Genomic DNA, 21,507 nt, shown 5'->3' on the forward strand with positions numbered 1-21,507 from the left:
GATACATCCGGAGCAGCACCAGATGCCTCTGGCGTGGCGCCACTCGATCAAACGCCTCAAAGTGCCGCTCGGGCGGGGGGTCAAGTGGTCGATACACTTTCGGGCACCCGGTTGCTAGACGGTGGCCTTCAAGCTGCAAGGCATCAATTTTCCCCCCTTTTTGTCCTTGTAGCCTTTGCAGGTGTCTGAAGCGAGCGGGACAATTGGCTCGGGCTGAGAAGGACGCTTGAGCTCAACATTGGCGTGACTGGCTGGGAGGGTGTTGCGCTCCTCGTCGGTATCGTGACCTGCGCAGGCCTTGAGGGTGGAAAGTCCTTGAAGGACACGCTTTGCGCCGATGCCGGGTTTCTTGCTGAGAGACATTAGGTCGACGAAGCGCTTGCTGCTGGACTCGACGAATGGCTTGACGTCGATGGTACCAGTAACAAGATCTTCCTGGACACTGGAGTTGTCGGTGGTGATGTTGTTGCCGTCCAGAGCCTTAGGACACTTCGAATCCGAGACAGCGTTGGCGAGCTTCATGTTTCCGCCGGCAAAGCCCGACTTTCCTCGGAGGGCTGAGCGTCTTCCAGGAGTATTCGGCACACGGCGTTGAGAGGTCAACCTGTTGGAGCTGGCTACCATCTTCTCGCCTTGGAAGCAAGCCCGTTTCAGCTCATCGCTGATCATGTCGTAAAGTTGGGAACATGCGACTGGATCTTTGGAGTCGGCCGAGGCCATGAAAGTCAACCATCTGCTTGGGGGTCTTTCTCCCGTGAGCGGCCAGAGCGGATAGTCCGAGTTGTCGACAGCAGAAATGAGGCTGTCTACAACCACATCCTCAGCAGTGGTATCGTTAAGGCAGGAAAAAGACTGATAAAGGTTGCGAGGGCCTTGGTAGCCTCAGGGGGAGGATACTCCGTTGACCTCAAAGGGCGAATCAATTGAAGCCATCACGTGTTTCAAGCCTATCTCAGAGCTCTCGCTCTGTTCAACCTGGCCTCCATGCTGGTCGTCGGCGAGCGGCAACGCCGCGTAGCTGGGCAAGCGGACTGAACTCTTGCCAACCCCAAGATCGTCGGAAGTATCCTTGGAGGGCTTGGAGTTGCCCGTGGCACCAGGAGACATCATCACACGTCCATTCTTCATTTCCTTCAAGACAAGTCAGCTTAATTGCTCCGGGCATGGCTGATGACCGAACTGTGCGATTCCTACCTGGACAGAAGCGTGGCCAAAAAGCCGCGGATCGAGAACATCGGGGCTCGGGTAGCCCGGAGGCAATGCTTTGTGATCGCTACGAAACATGGTTCAGTGCTGGCTTTGTTCTTGTGTTTTTACCAACCCAGTGTGATATGCTTCGACATCGACGATGTGGGAGTGTTGATACTGGAAGAACACCGCGGGGAATCGGGGATGAGCAAAAGCAAAAGCACAGACCCCACCCCGGGGGCCGCCGGCAGGCCACAGACCAGTTCAGGTTCTAGAATGCGGAGCCGAGCCTTTATACGCGTGGAGGCCATTATAATACCCCGACCCGACCAAGAAACAGAAACCGATAAGACCCGGTGCTTGTGCTTATCGCTTATCGATAAGGCAGTATACATCTTGCCGATAACCGCCCAGGCTGTGACCGTGCACCGGGTGGAGAATCTGTGTAAGTGATAGTGCAGTCCGCTATATAGGCGTGTTCAGCAGCTCCGCCCTAACAGAAGATCGTTGTACGAGCTGTCAGCCTCTACCAGGATTGGCACCGTTGGGCTCGGCATTTTTCGCCATACTCACTGCGTCTTCTTCAGCATCACGCCCAAAAAACACACTGAAACTCAGGACGGAGCCAAAAGTTGCTGCCAATCAAAGTAAGAGGTCAAATGACAATACAGAATGGTGTTGAGATTACGAGATCTACAGGGGTTCTGCCCACGAGAGTTCGATTTGCCATGTACCCACAACAAAGATGACAAAGAGAAAGACAACGAACAACCGAAACAAAAGCGAAACAAAGAATGACAGAACAATGATGAGATTAGGTACTACTGAGTACGCTAGATACAATGGGGACTGGGCTTCGTAGTGGGTGTCCACCGCCATGGCTTCTACTACCTCCCCAGTGTGGACAAAGGCACTGGTCCTGTGCAGATATGGAGGGTGATGAACACACCCACGTCTTGTGTCAAGCTGCACTCGCCTTACATCTTGGCCCTAGCTGCCTTTGGTCTCACATCTCGCGCCCTGAAGCGTATCCCTCCGACCCAATTCTACCCTCGGCCTGAGTGATAGCCGTTCTGGCCGGGGGCAGGGGGTTCACAATCATGGTCTTCAATTCTTGACCTTTCCGCCGTTGTTGTTCATGGTTCTTCTGCCCTTGACATTGCTGGAGACAGTAGGTCCATCTTCGGTTGTGCTTTTAAGTCGCTAACGGCTGAACAGCACCTCGAGGCTACCGATTCCCTGTCTTCTCTCACATGGATCTCTTCTTGACACGGCGAGTCTAGACCTTCTTAGGGCGCTTCGTACCCTTGGCCCATTTGCCCCCCTTGGGCGGAACGCCGGCCTCCTTGTTAGCCTTGGTGTCAATGCCGGGCTGGCGGCACTTTGGGCAAAGCTCTTGCTTTTCCATCTCGACGTTGAAGCACTTGCTGCCGCATGGAATAGCCGCGAGCGTACCGTTCGAGGACAATCTCTTGACGCGCCTTTGACAGGCGGTTGCCCAAGTGATTGAAACAGAAGCTGGCACCCGACGCCTAGGCGAGTGCGGGACATGTTTGGCACTTGTTGGTGATGATGATTGGCGCGCGCTGGATGGGGTTGTTGCTTTGGTCCGGATGGGGAGCGATGGCTTCGTTGTGGTGGGTATGAGTGGCTTCATCCTGGTGGGAGGCGATGATGTTGTTGTCATTACCCTCGAGGCTCATGCTACCGGTGGTATTGGTTGCGGTGTCGTTGGAAAGCCAGACTTTGTCGTAATTTTGCTCCCAAACTTCAACGTTGCCATCTTTGTCCCAGATATCAGGCCATCAGGGTAGTCTGATTGCTGTTGAGAGGGAATGGGCACAAACATTGCGATTGCCGCGTCGAAGATCCAGGGCTCTTCAGCCATTATCAAGTTCAAAGTTCTGATCTATGCAATCAGGGCAAAGGCCCGCGGTCTCCAAGCCAGGGATGAAGCATTTTGAGCAGGAGTAATAACCCCTGCTATGGCCGTCAAATACTGCGGCATGGCGGACCGCAGACGGATGGTTCTTTAAGTGCGTGAAGCAAAATTCGGCGCCCGGACCCTAGACGGATGCCTTGCAACGCTTGATAGAACATTATTCCTTAGTGACAATGGGAGCTCGCTGCTCCTGATTGGTGTTGGGGACAATACCGTGGGAGTTCTCGACGATGTTTGTGGCGGCAACGCCGCAACGGTGTCCTGGTGCTCAAACGCCGCCTGCTTAGTTCTGGCATTGCTGGTCTCATTGACGGATTCACAAAGTGATATATAATATGTTAGAGGAGGATGAGGTAAAAGGGAATCAAAGAATCCCCGTATTGTAGTAGAGAATAGAGTAAAAAAGAGGAAGTGGACTACCACGAACCATCAAACCACCACCCCAGCGCGCTGAAGACCTTCCCAACCCCTAACGGCCAAATTGGTGTTTAATAGTTACTGATTCCCTGCCGCCTCTTACTTAGATCCCTTCTGAGCGCGGCCACCTTTGACCTTCTTGCTGGTCTTCTTGGCCGACTTAGTACCCTTCCTGGCTCGCTTCTTTCCCTTCGCCCACTTGCCCCCCTGGGGGGGGGGGGGGGGGATTCCGGCCTTGCGCTTCTCCTTAGTGTCTTCGCCAACACCACGGCACTTATCGCAGAGCCTCTGGGACTCTAACTCTCCGCGGTAACAGCGGCTACAAACGTAGTAGCCCCTGGAAAAGGTGACCCTGATCTCCCCCTGGCGGGCCTTCGAGGGTCGGTTCGACAAGTCCTTAAAGCACTTCGAGGCACCCGGTGCCTAGGCGGGTGCCTTACAAACTTCGCACTTCGACTTGATGATGATGGGAGGGCGCCCCTTATGGGCCGGACCGGCGACCTCCGCGCGGTTGGCATGGTCGGTTTCATCTCCAGCCTGATCAACGGGGACAGGAACGTTACCGGCCGGAGGATCGAAGGGATTGGCAGTAGAATTGGCGATGGGGCTGCCTTTGGGGTTGGGGCTGCCTTTGGCGATGGGGCTTGCTTTGGCGACGGAGCTGGCTTTGGCGACGGAGCTGCCACTGGCGATGGAGCTGCCATTGTTGAAGATGCTCAGGTGGCCCTGGGCATGACCGGTGTAGCCATAGAGACCGGAATAAGAGTTTGCGTAGGAATAAATGCCGTCGCCTGACCAATCTGAGAAAACGGCATTGTCGCCGTTGGAGGGCTGATGGTAAGTCGTAACGTATTAGCTTGTGCTTGAACAAGTACTGCTCAGTGAACAAATGCGGGGTTACTTACATTGTTGTCCTCGCCCCAAATGTCAGGATAGACTGACTCTTCAGGGGTAGAGGCATAACCACCTCCAGGGGTCGGCATAGACACTCTGCTAGTACCCATCCTTGCTGCGGTGCTGTGCAGATTGATGACCTTTGGGTGGGTGAGTTAGCCGTTTGACATACATTGACGACAAGATGCCAATAACTTAGGTACCTTATGGTGTGTTTGTAGGTTGTCTTGTTGACGGTAGTCACTGTCAGATGGTTGCTTTGTGGGTGATATCGATACTCGACGCGACGCCCGTCGACGACCTAGAGGATACCTCCGGGCTGATCGACGTGCTGGATGCTTGTGAATATGATATTTTTCAATGAATATGGAATGAGAAGTGGCTGCTTTTCTTCACTCTGGATGGGGGTTCGTGAGCGAGGGTGGAAGGAATGCGGAGATGGAGCAGCGGGGGGTTTATAGGGTGACAGGATAAAATCACTCCCCACTCCAGTCCCGTCGACTGGCACACGGTGGGGTCTGAATACAAGCCTCAGGCAGCCAGCCACCGGCATGTCTGAAAGCTCTAATCGGCGCTGAAGAATATCAACCTGGATCACATGACCACCTTGGTACGTACCCGCGTTGCCCGGCCTACCAGCACGCGTCATACCCCCAGATGTGGCTGGAGCAGAGCCTTTCCAGGCTCCCGGTGGACAGGGGTCAGCAGCTGGCTGCAGTAGTCGGCCCTCGGCTTCCGATGGAGGGAGAGAGAATACTTACCACGGAGGCGTAATGCTTTTCCGTATTTTTTATATAAGCGTGGGCAGCGAGACGTTCTTCCAATTCCCCAACATAGAAACAAGTAACCGCCCGTCCAGCACCTGAATCACTTTGTCCGTGAACTATGCTTTTCTGTCATTTTATCTTCTTTCATCTTTTGATAGTACGAGACTAAGACTGGTTGCGTTTGCGGTTCATAAGCGTTGGCAAGACGATAGAATGACGAAATACCATGAAAAAAAGACCAAAGAAAGAAAGCCACTCGGCGGGCTCGTGAAAAGGAAAAGTTGAAACTCATCTAGCTATCTGCGCAAATCATGAGGCCTGAGGATATGACCCATTTCTAGTGATCTGACCAGAACTATTGACTATCGATATGCACAAACCTGTGTCCGGGTTACCCAGCCAATCTGCCGATGTCAACGAAGCTTGTTTAGGCTTCGACAGCGTACCTCGGGTATGCTATGTCCGACCTTCTTGTATCATATGTATCGATTAGTTGAAATATACCTTTGCCAAAGGCGTCACTCTAAGCCCTCTTCTCAGCATCGACACCCAGGGCGGTGCCAGCAGCGCCGGCATCACCGGGACCGTCCCCTCCGCGGTTTTCCTTCTTCTTGCGGCCACCAATATGTCCCCCCTATGAGGTACCGCCACCATTGAGAGTCGCAGGCATCCCCTGAGCGCGGCGGACAAGCTGGTCTCAGTTCCTGCAGCGCGGGCAGAGTCTACGGTGCTGTGTCATCAAAGAGTTCGTGCAGCCGGTGCAGGTATAAAAGCCATGCTCCTGACGGTCCCTAATGACTGCCTGCCTTGCCACGGGAAGGGGGTTCGCCATGCATTGGAAACACAAATGTGACGTGGGTCCCTAGGCCACGGCACGGCAGTCCTTGCATACATTGGTGATGATGATCGGAGCCCGATAGGGAATGGCGGCGGCGAAGGCAGCGTCAAAGGGGCTGCTCACGACCTCGTAGCGAGGAGGAGGTCCATTCTCGTTGGATGAGCTGATCACTCCGTGCTGGCCATGGTAGGCTTGGACAACGACTTGCAGGTTGACCATGGAGGCGTGATACTCCCGGATCCCGGCGGCGTTGTAGACGGCAGGGCTTTGATGAGAAGGTTGGGCTATGTGTGGCGGTCCCGCGGTGGTGTTCGGTGTAATGTAGCCCTCGCCCTCGGTTTGGCTCAGAAGGATATATCCATTGCCGTCGTTGAAGAAGTTGAGGCGAAAAAACCGAGAAGTCGTAGCGGTCTTGGCGACATTCTCGATGGGACTATCATGTCCGGCTGCGGAAGCCATCTGTCGTTGCCTCAGGTCAGCCGGCGCTACGTTATGTGGTGGCTTTGGAGACCTGGAATCGCTTACCTGCTGCAGAGGGGGTATCGGAAGCTCAGTGTTATCTCCCATCTTGTCGATTAAGAGAGGGTCATAGCGGAATCAGTCGAGTTCCCTGGGTGCGATCGACGACTTCCACTTGGGAGGGTACAGCATGAACTGACTTTAGCTGCTGGCGAAGCGATCGAAATCGCAGGAGGTTGCCCTCACCTATGCCAATTTGATGAGGTGTGTAGAAAGCCGGATCGCAGTTGCCGTAGGCGCCTGTTGATCTCGGTAATGGGAGAATCGCAGGTACGAGGGGGAAGCAAGGAAGGCCAGGGGAAGTTGCGCCAGGAGGCGCGACGAAGCGAGGCACTAGCGCAAAGTGCTGCAGTAAAGTTGCGGAAGAGTCAACAGACAGCGCTAGATGCTGGAGGAAAGTAAAGACGTCGATATAAGGAGGAGGGAGGGACGCTGGAGGGACGACAGGTAGAGGTGCGGGAGTGGCAAGAATTGAGGGGTAGTGAGGGAGAAAGAGTGACGAGGCGGGAGAAAAAGATAGATCGCGGTTTAGTGTCCTTCCTTGTACTTCGCAAGCTGGACGCGGTTCCAACCGTAGGGCGTAGCAGCAGACGAAGAATCGCCAACGTTTGACCTCAATATTCGCCCCGTTGTATTGTGCAGAAATTGGGTTCGCCTCGGGTGCTGCACATATGGACGCGAAATATGGGCAGGATGGAGAGGAGGGAAAGAGGAGGGTGAAACAGAGGGAACGCGGGCGGGCAAAGACCGCGGGGAAAATATGCGGTGAAAAAAAGACAGGAAAACGGAAGGTACGACCCTCCACCGAACCGGCAAGCGCCAAGAATCGTCAACGGCACCTAGAACTTAAGACGGATCGTTACTCGCTCCTTCCTCAACTCCTTTTGTAGCCTGGCTAATGGACCGCCCGATCGTGACTTCCGAACCCCTGGAACACTGCTGGCAAAGCTCCGTACCGCCCCGGACATTCCTCCTCAGGCTCCCTCTCCTTCTTTCTACAGGCGGTACACCAGTGATCATCGTCCTTGACGGGATGTCAACACGACACTTCGATTTTACCGCCGTCAGCGAAGGAACCCATCCTGTCAACAGAAAATCTTCCCTTGTCCTGTAATCCCGAGGCTCCTTGTGGCTCGCAAGATGAAGTTCGCTGGCGTTTGCTTGTCAACTGCCACCTTAGCTTCCGTCACGACAAGAACACATACACTATACGTTGAGATATCCTGGAAAACACGCCATGATGGCCTCCTCCCTTACCGTCTCTGTCTCTCCTTTTTCTGTCACCCACATCACCCTTCTTTGTGACTCCACCTCCAGCACGCTTCGCCGGATTCCCTTCCTTGCGCCGCGTCCGCTGCGTTACTCCCTTGGGCTTGTACTTGTCTTCAAAATTCTTGCTCTTTACATCCATTTCGGTCTGGAAAAACCTTATGCAGGTGTAGTAGCCTCGGGAGTAACGCTCGAGGACCATACGGCGAGTCCCAGCGCGTAAGTGAAATTGGTTGACGTGAGATTGTGGCCTGTACTCAAGGCTAAGTAACGAAGGCAAGATGACATGATACATGGATATATATTTCGAATTGAATCAATTTTGTCGATAGCTATCAAGGCCGAAGCTATCACTATGATTGTTTGATCTCATTGCAGGCTGTTCGATGTGAAGAGAGAGGAGGATGGACCAGCTCCGAGCACCACAAGCCTGAAAAGCCCAAAGACGTCTCACAGTCTTGTTCACTGCCACGATTGCCCAAGCCAGCATGTCCCGTTCAAGTAAGTCGTCTTCCGAATAAGAAAGGCAAAGGCTGCCAGGTCCTTCTAGACAAAGACTTGGTGATGATTATGTACTGCCGGATCGTATGGGGGAGCAAAGCTTGAGATGCATGTGGAGGTCTCAAGCCGCTTTCTGAACCCTGCCGCTCAGAACGGCTCCGGCGGCTCCAGATCCCGGACCCTTTCCGTTGCCGTCGCGCTTCTTGCGCGACCCGACATCTCCCTTTTTTGGAGCCGCCTCCGCCGGCACGCTTCGCCGGTCTTCCCTCCTTCTTGCGCTTATTCTGCGCTCTGCTCTTGGCCAAACATTTGACCTTGCAATACTTGCTAGGTTCCGCCATTTCAGTTCGAATACACCCTGTACAGGTGTAGTATCCGCGCGCGTAGCGCTCCATCACCATCTGTTCAATTTCCGCGCTAGGAGACACCTCGAGGTGCTTGAAGTAGAGGATGGCCGAGGGCGCCTAAGCCTTGGCATCGCATCCCGAAAATTGGCACTTGGCCTTGATGATGATGGGTTCGCGAACGCGCTCGCTAGAAGAGGGTTCAGCAGAAGCCGGCTCGGCAGAAGCGAGCTCAGAAGAAGTGACCTCAGCCGGGACGTACTCAGGAGAAGCGGTGGCTGCATGCTCTTGGTGGGCGGACATGGAAAGTGAGGGCTCGACTTGAGCGGCCATGGGAAGAGAGGGCTCAGTAGGAGATGGCTCTGGAAACATCTCAGAATATGTCGGACCAGGCTCTAGAAGAACCTCGTCAGCAAAAAGGTCAGCCGGAGACTGCTCTTGATGGGGGCTGTCAGAAGGAGTTGGCTGAGCATGGTCCGGCTCAGCATGGTCCGGCTCAGCATGGTCCGGCTCAGCAAAGATTTCCTCAAAGTAACCAGGCTCAGGAAGGGCAGGTTGAGGAAGAGCAGCCTGAGGAAGACCAGTCTGACGAAGACCAGGTTGAGATGGAGCTTTGTTGTTAAGAATGGGATAGCCACGCTCATCCCAATCACGAGGTTGCAAAGAGGGATAAGGTAGAGAAAACCTCAGCGCACTCCAAGCCCAGCCTGCGCGTACTCTAAGACCCATATGATAGCTGTTATATAAATACGGTCGTTTTGTATGGTAAATTGGGGTCTTCAAATGCTCCAAACATCGCTCCCGCCAGAGTAAAAGTCGTAATCCTTTTTATAGTATTATAAACCCCTCAAATTCGATATCGCCGTTATGGCAGTCATACATACACAACGAATCTGCAGTCTTAATGCTTAGAATCCCCGTCTCTTTCTTTATTTATTTGGTGATGTTTACTTTAAGTCGCTTAATATAATAGGATTCTTTCTATTGCCTAGCAAATATTACTATACAATCTATAGGTCCCTATTATTCTAGTAGTTTTCATATCCCCTCCTAAAGCAGCTATCCTCGTCCTACGAGCTCTCTCTTATCCTCTTCTTCTTACGTCTCTCCTATTTATTCAATTACTCGATATTGGTATTAGCGACGTAAGTAGACTTGCTTAGCTATAGGTATAGTTTCCTCCCTTAATAGAGGTATAAGAAAGGTAGGCTAAATTCTTTCTTAATGATAGGGTATTTGTGGGGACTATAACGGGTACGCCGCTACTTAATAAAGTAGCCCTCCTCTTCGAAGCTTACGTTATATAGGGGGTGCTTATCGTTAAAGACGTTATACTCCTCTTTCTGTACCTACTTGGCTGCCTGCTTACTAAATTCTTCCTCTAATTGTAGCTAGGCGAATTACTCCTCTTTTATAAGTAATTCCCTAACGTAATTTATCCGGTTCTTTATATTATTAGGGAATAAATTATTGCTAAGTTTGTCGTCTATCGTATAGTATAATACGGCGCTAGGGAGGTTCTCCTGCTAGAATCCCTATATATTATTAAGGACTAATACTTTTAGTTTAATAGTTTAGGTAATAAAGAGTTAGGAGGAGGAGGAGGAGGGGGAAGGAGAGGGAGGGATAGGGGACGAGGGTAGGTTAGATAACTCTAAATTTAAATCTTCCAACTTAAATACCTCCTTTAGTTAGGCTAAAGTGGGCGGGCTCTAGGGAATTAGAACTCTCTAGGGAAATAGATGCAAGGGCATAGTATGGGAGGGTCGAAGGCAAAGCTAAGATTCCATCTATGACAGAAGATTTCAGATGGGGAGGAGAAAAGAGGAAGAGAACTAGATACAAGCGTGCAGACCCAAATAAATATCCTGGTCGCACAAGCGATAGCGGGACCCACATGTGGGTCGCTGACTGCCAGCGCCGTCACAATAGAGTTTGGCTAGTGCTGATGAAAATGATACTCTGTATATTATTGTTTTTATTAATAGGTACCCCCTCCTCCCTATCCTCCTCCTTATCCTCCCGCCTCGGCCGCTTCTTACTTGCGGGTGTTATAGTAGTACTCGCAGTAGTATCCTCGGTATCCAAGACCTCGAGACTGGGCCTAGCGAGCTCCCATTGGGAATAATGACGACGTATAGATGCTAGAATAGGGGTAGTATTCGTAGACTTACCCCGGGGCCCAGGGGGGTTGGCGCGTGAGCTAGACTGGGCTGCACGTGTGTTGGCTCTGGTGACCCGCGTGTGTTGGGGAGGCTGGCTTGCCTGCGACCCACTTTGAGCACTTTGAGACCGCTGGCCTTCTTGAGGGTTACTCTGGGGAGGTCGTATGGCGATGGGTTCATGGCCAAAAGGACCATCCGTGTTACGCGGGCGACCTTTGGGAATCCCCATGGCCGCGGGCATGAGTGTGAGGTATTTATCGACAAGTGGACTTCAAGTTCAAGAGGTTCACTACATCTGGCGACAGGCTGCGGGGACGGGTGCTGGGGATCACCGCGCGAAAGAGCGGAATTAGTCTTGGGGAGAACCACTGCTTCGAGGAGAGCAGGTTCAGTGGCGACGGGAGCGACTTCGCCGTCTTGTCCTCCTTCAGCAAGAACGGGAAGGCTACCACTGGGTTGCCCGATGGGACCGGGATCACCAGGTCCATGGACAATTTGGGACAAGCGGTTGAACAGATTCAGTTCCCATTCGTCAAGGGTGGGACTGCCACCGGTGCTGTTCTTGTTCGGACAAGAGAGGTCGTCGAGAGTTGAGTGTGAATGGGTGCGATGGATGGAAGGGATTCTTCCCCTAGAATGTCCGATTGAGGGTGTGTCGTATGCGGAGTTTGGTGCGCGATCTGCAAGTTGGATAGCTCCCTCGTTGATGTTGTTGGGCATGGTGTGATCGGAACGTGCGTCGCGATGGGCAGGCGTGCCCTCGAACTGCGGGACCTGTCATGCTTTCATGTCAGCTGGTGTTTCAGTGCCGGGCTTCTGTACGAGGGCGATCGTACCTGAAGATTAGGGGCCGCCGGGCGGCTGTTAAACGCATCCATGATGCGCGTTTCCAGTGGCACGGCGCGAAAGATTGGGATACGGCGGTGCTTCCTTGCTTGGCCTTGGGAAAAAAAGGGAGAGGCGGCAGAGAGGTTGACCAAATCTAGACGAGAAAATTGTGAGTTGCGGACTTGACAGATCTGGTGTGCTTAGTTCTCGAGGACGAGATTGTTGATCCTACAAGGCGAGTTGCTGCGAGGCGGGGCTTGCTTTGAGGGCACTGACCAGTTGAGCGCGGGAGCAAGGTGCCGCGAGTATAGCTTGTGGGTTGGAAGGAAGCGCTCTGCGATGGCTCTGCTTCAAGTTGATCAAATGATTTTCGGCGAAAGAATGGTCAATGCCCTGATATGAAGCGATTGATAGAGATGCGCGAGTCGGTTTGACCGGGCGCAGCTGCTAGATTAGCCCAAGTCCACCGGACGGTAACAAATGCCTTGCGCCGAGGATAAAATGCGCGTTGTTTTTCGATTAATTGATGGTGGTTGACCGAAGGGTTGATGGTTGTCGCCCGTGCTGTCAGGATGGACAGGAAGGGAAGAGGACGAGGCTGACGAGGACCAAGGAGAATTAGACCAATTTGAGGGACGAATGGGTGCAGGGGAGACTGGCAGGCGGCAGTGACGTACTTTCCACACAGTCCGAAGCGCCAAGCATCTGGAACGGCAGCTCGGAGAACTCCGATATCCCCCATCCCCCCGCGCCACTCGCGCCTGCCACGGCAATCGAGGGTTAGGGGCGTAGCATTCCCTTACCATCTGTTGAATTTCGGGTCTTGGAGATACCTCGAGGTGGTCGAAGCAGAGGATAGTCGAGGGCGCCTAAACACTGGGTTTGCAACTTGCGAATCGACACTTGGCCTCGATGATGATGGGTTCCCTAGCGCGCTCAAACAGGAGCGGGCTGAGCTTGAGAGTGCTTCATCATGTGTAACAGGATGTCAAAACGAGACGACGGTTTTTTGGTCGTCGAGGAAGGAAGCCGTCCTGTCAAAAGAAAAATTTCCGTTGTCCAGTGATCACGAGGTGCCGTACGTAGGGGATTCAGGATGGAGTTCGCTGGCGGTTGCTGGTGATCTGCCATCACATCTCAAGGCACAAGAAGACGATATACAATATACGAAAAGAAAATGTTCAAAAGCAATGTGATTCCACTTCATACGATACTAGTCTATACGGGAAAAGAGCTTGCCATGACCGCCCTGGCTCTTCATGGAGGAGCGGCAAAACGTCACGGTAGTAAAGACAAGGCCCTTGGCCGGTCGGCCAACGCCTTCCGTTTCCCAGCTGCCTTCCGTTTCCCAGCTAACTTCCTCCGCTCAAAGGATTGCCAAATCTTGATATCCCTGATTCATCATCGCTTTTGATGTGAAATACTTGACCCCGAAAGAGCGTATCTGCCCGATGCTGAGGAGACGTTGTGCGTAGACGAACACGTAGCTGTTCAAGCAGCCTTCTGAACACGGCCGCTCAGAACACCACCGGCAGCACCGGGAGGGCCTCCTCTCTTGCCGTTTCCATCGCGTTTCTTCCTGCCGCCCACATCGCCCTTCTTTGAGCCTCCACCACCGGCACGCGTGGCCGGCTTGCCTTGTTTCCGGCGCGTGCGCTGGTTGTCTCCCTTGGGTTTGCATTTTTCTTCACACCGCTTACCCTTCACGTCCATCTCGGTCTGGATACACCCAGTGCAGGTGTAATAGCCACGAGCATGACGCTCCTCGACCATGCTCCGAGTCTCGGCACTTGGTGAGACCTCCAAATGTTCCCAACAGAGGTGGGCTGTGGGCCCCTAAGCCACAGCGCCGCAGTAGTTGCAAGTAGCCGTAATAATAACGGGAGGACGAGCTGGATTAACTTGAGCCGAATGCACAGCCGGTGCGGCCTTAGCAGGTAGGGCTTGGGCGGGCTTAATAGCCTTGACTGGAGCAAGCTCGACTGGAGCAGGCTTGACTGGAGCAGGCTCGACTGCAGCTGGATTGGCGGCAGCGGTCTCATGGGGAATGGGTGTGGGTTGCGTATGAGGAGCAGGCTCAGAGGAAATGACTTCACTGGGATGAGGTTCAGGAAGAACTTCTTCTTGGAGCTCGAACTGTTCATCCTCCTCAGGAAACAGTTCAGAAAGAGGGGGTTCTTGAGAATTGTGCTCCTGTGGAATGGTATCCTGGCGAACCGGACCCTGGAAACTGGGATCCCGTGGAATGAGTTCCGGATAGAGTGGGTCCAGAGTGAGGGGGTGGAGGAGGAGATGTCTAGGGAGAACGGGATTGGGAAGAGAAAGTCCAGGGAGGTCGCGTTTGGGAGAGAAGGGTTCGGGGATATTAGATGCAGGAAGGCTGGATACGGAATGTGCGGGGTGGGAAGAAAAGACAGGCGTTGATAAAGCACGGTGTGGAAGGACACCATCCAGCGCGCCATGGACTGGGTTTGACTCGAGCCCATCGCCAGTGGATTGGCTGGATTATTGATCAGCTGGATAGAAGTCGCCTAGGTTGATGGGTGCACTGAATAAAGCAGCCAACATGGCATATCGGGAATTGTAATCTTGATCGGCGGTGGCCGCGGAATGTTAGGCGAGACCTTGATTGATGGTCGGAGTCGGATGAGGATCGGCGGCTTGAACAGCCGGCTCGTCGGTGGTGGAGGACATGGTCAAGTAAGATCCGTTGCTGTTGTGAAGAGCAGGTATGGCTCTGCCTTGCGTTCACTGTCGTCACTTTATGTTAGCTGTTGCGTAAGCGTTGAGCTTTCGAACAAAGAGAGGGTCATACCTGGAGGTTAAGGGACGCCGAGCAATCCAATAACTCTCCTCCGTTGACGGGATAAGGGAGCGAGGGGGCAGTCGATGACTTTTGGTCGCGTATTTTTGCTCCAAAGGTTACGATGGCGGCGTGATATGGGATGTTGACCAAGGCGAAAACGGGGCGTTGTCAGTAGCGAGCTTGCCGATCGAGTGGTCTTTTGCGATGGGCTAGTACAAGTGTTGATCCTGGGCCCCGACGAGGTTCGTTGATCTTGCAGGCGAACGGTGCGGATGTGGCTTTGATGAGGCTTCCGTGCTTCCCAGCGTACGTGGGAGGCACCGCGGCACGGTAGGTAGGCGGTAACGATCCGTGCGAAGAAGGCGCTTCAAGGGAGTCCTGGGGCTGCTTGATCAAGGCGCGCGAGTCCTTATGATGCGCAGCTGCGCCGTGTAGGACGACAAACTCAACGGTAACAGCTGCGCAGTACGAGGGGATAATATGGATTTCTACAGCTCTTGACGTGGGTAGATGTTGGAAGCGCTGCTCGTCGACGCTGCGTGCTTTGTTCGGAAGTAGAGATGGTGAGGAGGTCTGGAGGAAAAGAGGGTCAGAGGGAGGTGGATCAACAAAGAGATCAGAGCGGGAAGCAAAGTGCAGGGTAAAAAGGGCAGGCAGGGACGGGACGTACTGCCACTCAGCGTGCAGCGCCAAGCTCGGAAAACTCCGAAACACCGAACACTCGGGTAAGAAAACCCCGATATCCCAACTTCCCTACGTCACTCGCGCCTTCCAATGCCAACCGCTGCACTTACCGCGCTTACAGGGGTCTGAAGCGGGCCTTCTGCACCTCCTCAGTGAAATACAGCCGGCAGAATCCGCTACCGCTTTTGTCCCCCTCCTTCGTAGCCTGTACGCGGCCCAGCTTCCGTTCGAAGCGTTGCCGGCGCCGTACGGGCACGACAGTGGCATTCAAGCGCGTAGAAGTCCAGCAACCGTTTGAAGACTTACAGGACCCAAGCTGCCGGGAAACATTCCATGTCCAAACAGTGAAAAGCTGATCATCGAAGAAATATGGCAGCTTTTCAACTGGGGATACCCGAGTGTCCCGCCGTCGCTTTCTTCTGCCACCGTCTGCACCGTTGCGTCGAGCAGAAAGCATGGTGGTATATACAGCGCTTTTCATATCGAAACTGGTGAGAAGGCAACGCCAATGTTGGTATCTTCGCCGATGACTTTCGTGATATCTATTAGATCACAAGGATATCCTGCCGTCGTCGTAGAGTTGGATGAACCTTGCTGACGGCCTGATGGTCTTGCACAACGCAGTATATCCCACAAGTGGAAAGAAAGAACCAGCACCATCTTGATCTCTCTCTGCATTTCAATGGCTAACTACTTCTCCCTATGACAAGCAACGACAAACCACGAAGAAAATCTCCTCGAACGCGGAACGAAGACCGGAAAAGACCTACCTACTTCTACCCCTCTCCCTCTACCACCCGTAGCAACCTACCGCACCGCCGAGCGAGCCTACCCGAAGTCCAATACGCTCCTCAGCTATTATATCTTCGAAATCAGACCGTGTCTACAACGCTGTTGCTAGTTACTCCCCGTGGCCTCAACGGATGGCAGGGATGGATTGTGGATCTTGAAGGAAGAGGAATACCGACCGCTAACAACCGGTTCGGAAACTGTAACCCTCTCCATGGCTGGTCCGAGTATACTCGGCGTGGGGATGCAGAGTCAACGAAGTAAAAGGGAGGTGTTGGCGCCTAAATGGGGATCGAGGGCATTGACAAAGGGGGGTGGCAAGGACTAGAGAAGGAGCGCAAGATGTACGATATGGAGCGTTGAAGCAGTTGAACTACTGGATTTGACAAGCGTTGGAGTCGGAGGAATGGAACGTGTATTATGTCGGAGACTTGAGCAATCAGATGTTGGGCGATGTTGACTCGGGGCAATTCCGATATACAATCGTGAGGAGAACTGTCCGACACCCCAAGACAGCTATCGCGTCATTAACTGTAGTGGACATAAACTCAGGAAGTCTATCGATGACCGAGAGACGGCGAGCGGGAGGAGGTCTGTCTGCTATGATATAGCCGCCAAGCATTGGTCTTGATGGACGGCACCATGAGAGTCATCAATCCAGGTCATGCCAACAAGACCTACAGCAGTCATCGGCGGTCAGCTTCTAGACCGATGCCATGATTACCTGGAGAACACGATGATCAGCAAGACGGAATGAGCCATGAGGCTACGTCGGTACGAAGGAAACTCGCTCAGTGATTGTTTGCTGGTTTGTGGAAGATAGGAGTCACTTCTCGACGGGGGTCGGCGGCCCTTGTTGGAAATCGTCGACAGCGAAAAGAGGAAAGACCGATCCTGGCCAAGTACCTTGGCGGGAGGAAAGCGACTTGCAGACATGGAAAGAACGATGATCCGCTTGCTTTCCAGTGGGATGTGTCTCGAATGAGGAAAGAACAGCACACAGGCAGGCGTGACTGCTCTGCTGCCGCTGCCGCATGTGTCAGTCATCGATGACTGTTGCGCGTAATTGCCATCGCAGCGACATGAAACCAGAACAAAATCGACTCGGAGAACGCAATCAAAGGGAGGACAGAAGTTCCAACTGAAGCGATACGGGAAGCGTCATCATCAGCACTCCTACCAGGCAAACAGTCCCGGACCAGTCACGATGACTGCGCTCAGAATCATTGCATCGTACATAGAGGTACCCTGACCAAACATTTGCCTTATGACCCACTTTCGACGCCAAAAACGACCAATGGCCTCATTAACCCCTTAAACCTTCAAACCACCGTCAAAGCCTCCGCCGCCCTTCCTTGCCCGCGTCACCCAAATGGAACTCATATCCTCCGCATATGAAGAGGTTGCAAGGACTGCAAGACGCTCGGAATGACAGCAATGAACTCGCTGAGGGTCAACACTAGCAGCACTGACGTGGTGTGCTCTCTTCTTCCGTTGTTGCATGGCTGCTGCACTCCTGTCTCGGCTGGTTTCGCCACGCCAGAAGCAACTTCCGCAACGTTCCCCTGAAAGATTGGCTTTTCTCCTCTTGAATCATTATCCATCTCTGACACTTTTGCTCTTAGACTTGACGTCCGTATCTCTGGCCTCCATGCTTCTGGCAACATCTCCAGCTTTTGCCCGATGGCTGCTTCCCCCTGAATCAACAAGCGCCGGGGCCGTTCTAGTTCCTGCTCTCCTCTTTGCGGTTGGCGGTTGGCTTCCGCGTGGGAATCTGCTGTGCCGTACCAGTTGAGGTACTCACTCCTCGTCGTTGGAATAAGCCACCGCATGACGTTGCAGTAGTCACTGACCCACACGCGGGTATCACTGCCCAACGTGGGGTTCCTTCGCTCGACGCAGGATCGGATGGCCACCAGTTGGTCTCAGCGCAACTACCGCTTTACGTTGAGATTACCACCGCTTCATGTCGATATAACCACTTCTTGACGTCAAAGCAAGGCTCTCTGAACCTGGCAGCCTTGATCGGGCCTCTATGCAGGTTTTCCAACTGGTTTTCCAACGGTCAGGTGTAGTCGGAACAGACTCTCAGCGTGAGTTCACACGGCAGCAACCGAGCTGGGGCTGCTGATCCCCCTGAATATCGTACGATAGCTGTGGGGCCGGTCTCGATGCCCAGGAGTCCAAGCTCAACCACCTCTTGGCACGCGACGTCTCTGCTGCACCGGTATCCAGATCCCCTCCCCCCACGTCTTCCGGTCTCACCGGGGAAGGTCTCCCGTTGTGTCAAGTCGTGAAGGCCACCGTCGCCGTCGTTGGTTTGTCACCGGAGCCAAGGAAGCGTGGTGCGTGGAGTGCGACCAGTTGTCGTCGAGCCCCCTGAATATCGTACGATAGCTGTGGGGCGGGTCTCAATGCCGAAAAGCCCAAGCTCAGCCGCCTCTCGGCACAGGAAGCCTCTCCTGCCCGGTATCCAGAGCTACCCTACGCACGCCTTCCGGTCTCACCGGGAAAGGACTCCCGCTGTCCCTAGGCTTCAAGGACACCGTCGCCGTCCTTGATTTGTTACCGCAGCCGAGGAAGGGTAGTGCCTGGACTCCGAACGGCTGTCGTCGAGCGTCGGAGAGGACGCAGCTCAGGGGTGGAGCAGTAGTGGCAGCGGATCCGAAGCCAAGAGCCTGCGGCGGTTGGCAGCGAGCAGCGGCGCCGGTTGTAGCTAGGAACGGCCGGGCGTCGAGGAATGGAACGACGGTAGTCCAGGCGCCGACCGGTAGTAGCGAAGTGCCGGGACGGTAGACCATTTTGGGAGGCCCCGACCACGCCGTGGGACGAGGCGTGGGTGTAGGTCAGGTAATGGATTGAAGTACCTGGGTGGCCAGGCTCAAGGCTGAGATGCCGAGTCGGGACCTCCTTCTCTCCGTACTTTGAGTCAGCCTTGTCCTTGCTCAAGGCCCCTGTTTCTCCCCATCCGTTCACCGTTCTTGCCATAAGCACCTTGCCATAGGTTTAACCCTCTTTATCGCCGTCGAAACTCCCTGCGAAGGGCTGGTTGCTTGGAAGACGAACGTGGTGGTGATGGTTCGGATGGGTGGTAAAGGTCGGTGTAAGTCTGCGCTCACTTAGACGGCTGTGGACCAATAGCCGATCCGTGGTGGTCGTTGTAGATTCCCAAATGAATCGTTGGCATCCTGCGAGCACCCCGCTGCTTATCGCTTGAAATATTAATCTTATCTGTCGTAAACCGCACTGGGTGGATTTGATCCTCTTCGTTGTCTGTGGTAGGGACTTCCAATAACTAGATATGCGCATCTGGGACGCCGTGCTCGTTCAGGATCTTTCAAGTAGCCCCTAACCTGACTGACATTGGATATGCAGCTAAAAACCTCAAAAGACCTTGGATAACCGAGCGAATTGCTGCTGAACCTGCGATTAACCATTCATCTGTGCAAAATTAGACCTAGCTCCTTTTTTTCCTCATTTTAATACTGCTCTTTGCTTGATCAATGAACGGTATCCGTTCCAGTCGCTTCGTACGCAGCCGCCTGGACTTTGAGAGGTGGACCACATGTACTATTTGTCACAGTCGTTTCAATCGTTGCCGGCGGCAGCTGTCGCACGTTTTCGCACCACCCCCTCCGCCGCCGCCCCCTCCCTTTTGCTCGCTTCGATCAATCTTGGCTCTTTCGCTCGCATTGTGCGTCCCGGTCTAACCTCTCGATTGTTGACAGCTCGGTATGTATCACCTCCTCTTGCATGCAGACCATGCCTGGAATGCCAGACTCAGCCCAGTCTTGTATATGTCTACCCTCACTCAAGCATCTCCTCCACTCTTTCTCCTCGTTCGTCTTGAAAGGGACCCGGTCGTCGTCCTAGCTAACACCGCTAGAGCCTAGGTCGCGACGTTTGCCTCGGGCAGAGTCATTCGCATCCGCTGGCATTGCTAGGATCGCTGGGGTCTCTGACATCGCTCAAATCGCCCGAATCGCTGGAATCGCTGGGATTGCTTGCATCGGCTTGCATCGGTCGCATCAATCGGGTAACGATTGCCGAGATTGTGATCCTCCTCTTTCCTGCGATCCATGCCCAGATCGCTAGACTGAGCCCAGTCTGGTATTTGTCTACCCTCACTCCATCCACGCTCCTCCGCTAACTTTCCTGGTAGTCTTTGCTAATTGCGCTCGGTCGGTCGGCATCGAGCGTATTGTTTGCATCGTTCGGGTATCCGTCGGGTATCGGTTGTCGAGAGATCTTCATCGTCTTCTTTTAGCCTAACACAGAAGGCTCTGCCCGGAGGCTTCCCCAGCTGGCCGGTGCCCCCGACGGCTCCTCGAGGAGCTTCGTCCATGGGCCCGTCATCCACTGATCCCACCATCCCTCGGCGCTTATGGGGTTCTCCCTAGCGCCTGCAGGATCTTCCCAGATGCCGACCCGCAGAGGCAAGAGCCTTTGCTGGCACGGGGCTGAGGTGGTTCGTGATGTTAACGTCGACACCCCGGCAGACCGTAGGGAACCACGCGATAGCAACACTCCAAGACATGGGACTGGGTTTCCTTTGCAGGTTACCGCGGGAGGGTGCCCAGGCCACGGCCTGGACAGCCCTCCCGCAGAAGGTACTTTGTAGGCAAGAACAACCACTGGGCGGCTCCTTCCAGGCGAGGGACGAAACTCCATGCTGGATTGCGAGACTCACACCACCCCGGTCTTTGTCTACCCTCGTTCCATATACGCCCCTCCTCGACCAGCATCGACTCGTCTCCTCGCGCCCGGTTGGGCGGTGCCGCTGGCAACGTCAATATCATCAGTTTCCTTCGGTTGTGGGTAATTCGTAGGCAAGAACCACCACTGGGGAGGTGGGCGTCGTCCATGCCTGGATCGCGACACGGAGTCCAGTCTGGTATTTGTCAGCCCTCACTCCATATCTGCTCTCCCTCTACCATCATCGACAGTCCTCTCGTCTCGCTCGCTCGGGCGGCGTTTCTCGCAACGTCAATATCGCCAGTTTCGTTCGCCTGGGTGCTTGGTCTCCTCCTCTTTCTGGCAGATCCCCGCCTGGATCCTGCCTGGCATCTATCCAGCCCGATTCGCCCGTGTGTATGTTCCTCCTCTTAGCTTATCCGTGGATGGGTTGTTCTCAACATTTGTTTCTATCTTTCGCTTCATCCGCTTCGGAGCAGTACTGTGGAGGATGGGAGGGCTCAAGGCTTCGGAACGAAAACTCTCTGTCGAGGTGTCATGGAGGGGGCATCGGTTGGCATTGATATCGGTTGCGCCCAAGGTGCTGGGCGGTCGGAGAGTGTCGCGGTCTTTTCATCGAATATGGTCTCGGTCCCGGTTCCTCAGAATGAAGCGATAAACGAAGTGAGGGTGTGGCACTCAAACGGTCAGCTCGAACGCTTACGGGAAGGAAGCTTTTCTCTTATTCTTTGTCGAGGTATGGTCGAGGACGCCACGGTTGGCCACGGATTTGCTCGCTATATCGGCGGGTGATCGGTCGGTGGGTGTCGCGGTCTCTTCTTCAATACGGTCTCGGATACGGTCTTCTCGGGATGGAGCGAT

At 53.9% G+C, this 21,507-nt stretch overlaps 6 protein-coding genes across 6 annotated transcripts; 1 reads left to right on the forward strand and 5 right to left on the reverse strand.

Annotated features, from left to right (window-relative positions):
- Window positions 1-114: 114 nt before the first annotated feature.
- B0H65DRAFT_543238 (uncharacterized protein) lies at window positions 115-1,284 on the reverse strand (the record flags this gene model as incomplete). The annotated part of the gene is made up of 3 exons (XM_062829218.1): window positions 115-819; window positions 907-1,131; window positions 1,195-1,284. The coding sequence occupies 3 exons, from the start codon at window positions 1,282-1,284 to the stop codon at window positions 115-117; spliced, it is 1,020 nt and encodes a 339-aa protein (XP_062676766.1).
- Window positions 1,285-2,065: 781 nt separating this feature from the next.
- B0H65DRAFT_446874 (uncharacterized protein) lies at window positions 2,066-3,002 on the forward strand (the record flags this gene model as incomplete). Its single annotated transcript, XM_062825824.1, has 3 exons — window positions 2,066-2,124; window positions 2,215-2,359; window positions 2,679-3,002. The coding sequence occupies 3 exons, from the start codon at window positions 2,066-2,068 to the stop codon at window positions 3,000-3,002; spliced, it is 528 nt and encodes a 175-aa protein (XP_062676767.1).
- Window positions 3,003-3,970: 968 nt separating this feature from the next.
- B0H65DRAFT_565976 (uncharacterized protein) lies at window positions 3,971-4,551 on the reverse strand (the record flags this gene model as incomplete). The annotated part of the gene is made up of 2 exons (XM_062830305.1): window positions 3,971-4,378; window positions 4,453-4,551. The coding sequence occupies 2 exons, from the start codon at window positions 4,549-4,551 to the stop codon at window positions 3,971-3,973; spliced, it is 507 nt and encodes a 168-aa protein (XP_062676768.1).
- Window positions 4,552-8,799: 4,248 nt separating this feature from the next.
- Window positions 8,800-11,765, reverse strand: B0H65DRAFT_534607 (uncharacterized protein; the record flags this gene model as incomplete). Its single annotated transcript, XM_062829007.1, has 3 exons — window positions 11,681-11,765; window positions 11,107-11,618; window positions 8,800-9,364 (listed from the first exon to the last, which is right to left on the reverse strand). The coding sequence occupies exons 1-3, from the start codon at window positions 11,720-11,722 to the stop codon at window positions 8,800-8,802; spliced, it is 1,119 nt and encodes a 372-aa protein (XP_062676769.1). The 5' UTR covers window positions 11,723-11,765.
- Window positions 11,766-12,870: 1,105 nt separating this feature from the next.
- Window positions 12,871-15,619, reverse strand: B0H65DRAFT_565981 (uncharacterized protein; the record flags this gene model as incomplete). The annotated part of the gene is made up of 4 exons (XM_062830306.1): window positions 12,871-13,508; window positions 13,575-14,172; window positions 14,789-14,936; window positions 15,469-15,619. 4 exons carry the CDS (start codon window positions 15,617-15,619, stop codon window positions 13,164-13,166), a joined length of 1,242 nt encoding a protein of 413 aa, XP_062676770.1. The 3' UTR covers window positions 12,871-13,163.
- Window positions 15,620-18,383: 2,764 nt separating this feature from the next.
- On the reverse strand, window positions 18,384-18,752 carry B0H65DRAFT_446880 (uncharacterized protein; the record flags this gene model as incomplete). Its single annotated transcript, XM_062825825.1, has 1 exon — window positions 18,384-18,752. One exon carries the CDS (start codon window positions 18,750-18,752, stop codon window positions 18,384-18,386), a length of 369 nt encoding a protein of 122 aa, XP_062676771.1.
- Window positions 18,753-21,507: the final 2,755 nt, after the last annotated feature.

The sequence above is a fragment of the Neurospora tetraspora genome (genome assembly GCF_033439725.1).
Source record: "Neurospora tetraspora strain CBS 560.94 chromosome Unknown B0H65scaffold_10, whole genome shotgun sequence".
Lineage (NCBI taxonomy): Eukaryota > Fungi > Ascomycota > Sordariomycetes > Sordariales > Sordariaceae > Neurospora > Neurospora tetraspora.